Source organism: Octopus bimaculoides, chromosome 20 (assembly GCF_001194135.2).
Source record: "Octopus bimaculoides isolate UCB-OBI-ISO-001 chromosome 20, ASM119413v2, whole genome shotgun sequence".
Lineage (NCBI taxonomy): Eukaryota > Metazoa > Mollusca > Cephalopoda > Octopoda > Octopodidae > Octopus > Octopus bimaculoides.
In genome coordinates this window covers 38456012-38461285 of record NC_069000.1, presented here as the reverse complement: position 1 = coordinate 38461285, position 5274 = coordinate 38456012, and the positions used below count along the sequence as shown (strand labels likewise).

Below are 5274 nucleotides of genomic sequence, written 5' to 3'. Positions count from 1 at the left end.
AACCCAGTTAAAAAAAAAAAAGAAAAAAAGTTAATTTTGAGTGGATAGATCTGATTTCTGCAATTATAGTATGCAGAAAACATGCCACAAACGTATAAATATGGTGGGTGGATGGCAGAATCAGTAGAGCACTGCCAGTTCAAGTTGGCTGTAAACATCCCAAACTCAATAACAAAATTAGAAAACAAAACATCTGCTATAAATTTTCCAATGTTTATTAATTACTTCTTCATCACCTAACACTTGAACTTGATATACGATTCACTAAATTCCTAGCAATATATTCCATTGATTCTCTTTAAATATCCCTCAGGTTTCATTATTTTTCTATTGTTTTATACTAGCCACATTTATTTGTTATAAGTTGCACACTTAATTTAGTATTAAGTTTCCGTACAAAATTTTTTTAGTCTTCATAGTTTTAGTTTTGCCCCTATATATTTAAGTCCCATCACAGAGCTTTTCCAGTTAATACCAAGTATAAAATGGTACAACTTATCACCATCATTCAACATCCGCTTTCCATGCTGGCATGGGTTGGACAGTTTGACAGGGGCTGGCTAGCCAGAAGGCTGTACCATGATTCACTGACCGTTTCAGCATGGTCTTTACAGCTGGATGCCCTTCCTAACACCAACTGCTCCACAGAGAGGACAGAGAGCTTTTTACATAGCACCAACACAGGTACGGTCAATTTTGGCAAGTTCTTTTTTCAGTTCTGTATTTAAAAGATGAGGAATTATGTACATTTTTTATATTTGACGGATATTTGCCCTCATCTTGTTTCTTGTTAACATGTTTCAGTTGATATACCCTCCAGCTTTCATCAGGTGTCTTGGGGAAATTTCAAACCTGAGTTCTCATTCCTAAGGTATTTTTCAATGTTGTTTTTATTATTATTAAGGTTACTGCCTGGAATTGAACTCGGAATCTTGAGGTTAAGAGCGCGGGTTACTAACCCCAAGATTCTGAGTTTGATTCCAAGCAGTGACCTGGATGATGATGATGATGACGATGACAATGACGATAATAATAACAACAACAACAACATCGAAAAATACCTTAGGAATGAGAACCCAGGTTCGAAACTTCCCCCAAGACACCGGATGAAAGCTGGAGGGTATATCAGTCGAAACGTGTTATCAACAAACAAGATGAGGACAAATATCCATCAAATGTAAATAATGTAAACAAACTCTTTTGTTTTACAGTTGGACTCCCCTTGCAAATGCCAACCACTATACAGTGTGAACTGGATGCTTTTTACAAGGCACCAGCACCAGCAGAGCCCCCAACACAAGTAAATTCAGTAAATGTAAATTAACAAATTACCTCCAATAAAAAGAAACTGAAATGACAGAAATGGTGTAATGTGTTTCCTGATAGTTCAAACCTTTTTGATACCAACCCACCCAAAACCACCTCTGGCCCTGTAGTACGTTTTGTTTCCAAAAGTTCTGAATTAAAATCTTCCACCAAACCTTAGTCATAATTTATGTTCCTAACACTAGCTTAATGATAAGTTATTTTACTAAATTCTTTCTTATATATTTAAAATTTAATTTCAAGAAACACAAAGCATCTCAACAGAAATATGGTAACGAAAGGGTTAAGCAATGTGAATCAGATGGGATTGAAACACAAACCTACCTGTTCAGCTCTTAAGTCGTCTCGATCATGCATGTGTTGATGTTTACCTAAATCTGTAGTGATCTCACCAACTTCTGTATAGAACTGCACATCTATGTGTTTCTTCTTGCCAAACAGAATGGCATGCTGCAGCAGACAAGGAGAAGATTAACTTGAAATTTAGGCACAAATTCAAATAGGCAAGACAAAACACATTAACTAATGAAAAGCAACAAGCAGAAGTCTAGTCACACAAACTGGAGTCCGTATAGAGAAAATAGATTATGGTCTGAAATGCATTAACATACAGGCCTGTGAAGTCACATAGTCTAGTGGTTAAGGTGTTACACTCAAAATCCTAGATCATGGGTTTAAATTCCTAGACCGGACGGAGCATTTTGTTCCTGAAGAAAACACTTCATTTCCCATTGCTCTGTGGGCGGAAGCCTGCCAAATTTATTGGCGCATTGGCAAAAATGCTTTACAGTGTCCAAACTCATTGGCAGGAAAGCTTTACGGTGTATCTTGCAGCTCTCTACATCCCGAGTTCAAATCCTACCTGCCTGGAGACGGCAAAAGGAAACCACTCCAGTTATGGTAGCTGAAGTTCCGGTACTCTACTTAACAGAGGCAGGGGAGGGTATGGACCCTTCCAGGCTGTAGAGAGTACTGGAGAAGGTACACATGCAGAGGACTTGTCCAAGAGCAGTCCACTGCTAGACTTAAATATGAAATCCATCCCTTGGGACACCTTCACTACAATCCCATAAACAACAAATATGATGGATACCAACATAAAAATGAAGAGGAAAGCAACAGAAAGCATTTTCAAGAGACAGATCAGTTAATAAATATGGAAGTAGTGGATTTACCTTTAAGTGAAAGTGTAGCAAAATGATCATTTCACCATCACAGGGTTGAAAGAATGCATGTTTTATGTTATTGTAGAGAATATCAACTTTATCACCACGTATTGAAGTGAAACGGAAACCTAGAAAAAAGAAAATATTATTATTAAGTACCAGTGTAACACTGGGGTCAATATAATCAACTATCCCTCCTGTCCCAAATTTCAGGTCTTGTGCCTATTGGAGAAAGGACTATTCTCAACCAGAAAACATTTGCAGGCTAATCACTATCAAATCAGACTACCTATTTGCATATTGGAGATTAATGTCTAACATCCAAAAAGATCAGATGGGACAGGATGGTCACATCTGGTATGCCTCTGATCATAGGCCTACTCGATTATGATGCAGCACTTAGAACAAATTTCAACAAGTCAAAGTTTGATTAATTCACCTGAGTCATTTACCAAAGAGAAACACCTCTTTTCTTAGAACCAACAAATGAAGACATAACTTCAACGTCTTAAAAATAGGATTTGCTATGCTTTCACCATTTACCATTCAGATTATTCCATCAAGTGCAATGCTTATTTATTTTCATTGCTTTGAATTAATCATACATCATCTCATAGCTTCAAGATTTTGAGGATTGCTTATTTTTAAGAATGACATTGTAAGACAGGTGTAAGATGCCTGATCTAGCCACTTTGAACATGAAACAGGTAGAATGTTTTTTTTTTTTTTTTTTTTGCCAGGTGTGGCCAGTTTCAATGCTGAAAGGTTAAAATTATCAAAAACAGAAAGAGGAAAACAAACCGTTTGTGTGGGCTTCGAGTGTTCCTGAAATTCTTTTTGAAACTATGTTTGGTCGTATGTATAGATCTTTAAATTTAGGATTTCCTCTGTTGGGAGCCACTACTAATACATCTTGTTTAACAATTCCCTGAAAAGGAATAGAAGAGTATAATTAGGAAGGCCAAATCTTGTCAATACAGAAGACCAGTGTAAAACCAACTTTAACATTCTAAGAGAGACAATCAAATAGAAACGGGTCAGAGCATTCTAAGGGAGACAATCAAATAGGATACCGTCAAACACAGGCAGCAAACATCCAGAGATCAGACATGCTAAGATCTGCTTCATAGTTTCATACAAGTAATGTCTATATTACAATCTCTTCTGAGACTGCTTAGCAGCGAATAACATGGACAGCAGTGATATAGAAAGAAAGACCACTCACCTCCTTTTCACGTTCTTCCGCCTCTCTGGTCTTAAATTTTTTCTGAACTTCTTTGATCAACCTGAAGGCTGTATTTAAATTTGATGATGGAGGTAAGATTTCTCCTGGTTCTTTTGTGTTGGAACTTCGGTATGTTCTACCATGAAAAAACAACGAATATGAATTACCATAATTTAACACTAAAACAAGTTTACATATAATGGATTATAAGGCCCAGCGATCAATTTGTTCCAAAAGTGTCACCAGCTGAATAAGTAAATTTGCAAATTTAGACTAATTACTGATTTATTATGCAGGGACAGTTAATTTTTCATAAGCAAAAGCTATTGTACTTGAAGTGATTCCACTATAAGCTGCCATGTAGGACGGGGTGGTTGTGGTATATGAAGGCATGTGTTCGTTCTAGTGGTTAGTGTTGCACTCGTGATAGCAAGATTGTGGTTTCAATTCCTGGATCAAGCAGTGTTGTGTTTTTTGCACAAAGCACTTCATTTCATGTTACTTTTCAATCCCTTTGACATGATGTGTGGTACACTGTACGATTCTACATCGTCATCATTTACCATCCGTTTTTCATGCTGGCATGGGTTGGACGGTTTGACAGGAGCTGGCAAACTAGAAAACTGCACCAGGTTTCACCATCTGTTTTAGCCTGACTTTTATGATTGGATGTCCTTCCTAATGCCAACCATCTTACAGAGTGGACTGGTTGCTTTTAACATGATGGAAGATGTGAGCTAATGTACAACACTAACATTTGGTCACTATAAAACAAATCACATATACAGGTTATCCAACTAGAAGTTGTGGAACCCTTATTTTTCATCATTCTTATCAACAAAGCATTAGATGTGTTATTTGTTAGAATACATGTAATAAGCTTAATCTCCTAACAGGTCAGACACCCCAGCCATGAAATATAGTGTAAATAAATGGCTGAGTATTCCTGACACATGTACACAAATTAACACAAAATAATTGCAAATAATGTGAATAAATAAGCCTAACATCTGAGAGTAATTTGAATACGAAGCGGTTAAAACAGCATTTCACAAAAAAGCAGTAAATAACAATTCTTACTTCAACATTTAAATAAAATGAAGATTAATGTTTAAAAGCAATTTGGCATATTTACATTTCTTTGAGGAAAGTGGCTTCTGGGTTGGGGAAAACATTACCGTCATTTCTGCCAAGGGCTGATCCCGGATGAAAGAAATTGATACGGAGATATGTGTAATCTCCTTCAATGGACTGGCTGATATTCTGAAAGACAATGGATATTTGAAGGGAATTAATTTTAAACATACAGGCAATAGACTAAGCATTAATATAAAGTGGAAAAGAATCGGCAACAAAGGTTTCTAATGCTAAAACAAAATTTACATACAGACAATAGACTAAGTATTCATATATATATATATATATATATATATATATATATATATATATGTTGCTGTTTGTTCCTTCTCAAGCCATGCCTGGTTTATAAGAGCCCGTTTCCTGATTTCATTGTTACTTGAGGCATTCTAACCATATGTTTGGTGTTACCGGAGTTGT

General features: G+C 36.3%; 1 protein-coding gene across 1 annotated transcript in view; it reads right to left on the bottom strand.

Annotated features, from left to right (window-relative positions):
- The window catches only part of LOC106867837 (FACT complex subunit SPT16), a 61214-nt gene that overhangs the window by 4957 nt on the left and 50983 nt on the right, over positions 1-5274 (bottom strand). Inside the window, exons 13-17 of the mRNA XM_052974974.1 lie at positions 4853-4980; positions 3718-3853; positions 3294-3420; positions 2502-2620; positions 1651-1776 (exon numbers count right to left, since the gene is read on the bottom strand). Coding sequence (XP_052830934.1) covers positions 1651-1776; positions 2502-2620; positions 3294-3420; positions 3718-3853; positions 4853-4980 — 636 coding nt within the window. The remainder of the gene's footprint in view (positions 1-1650; positions 1777-2501; positions 2621-3293; positions 3421-3717; positions 3854-4852; positions 4981-5274) is intronic.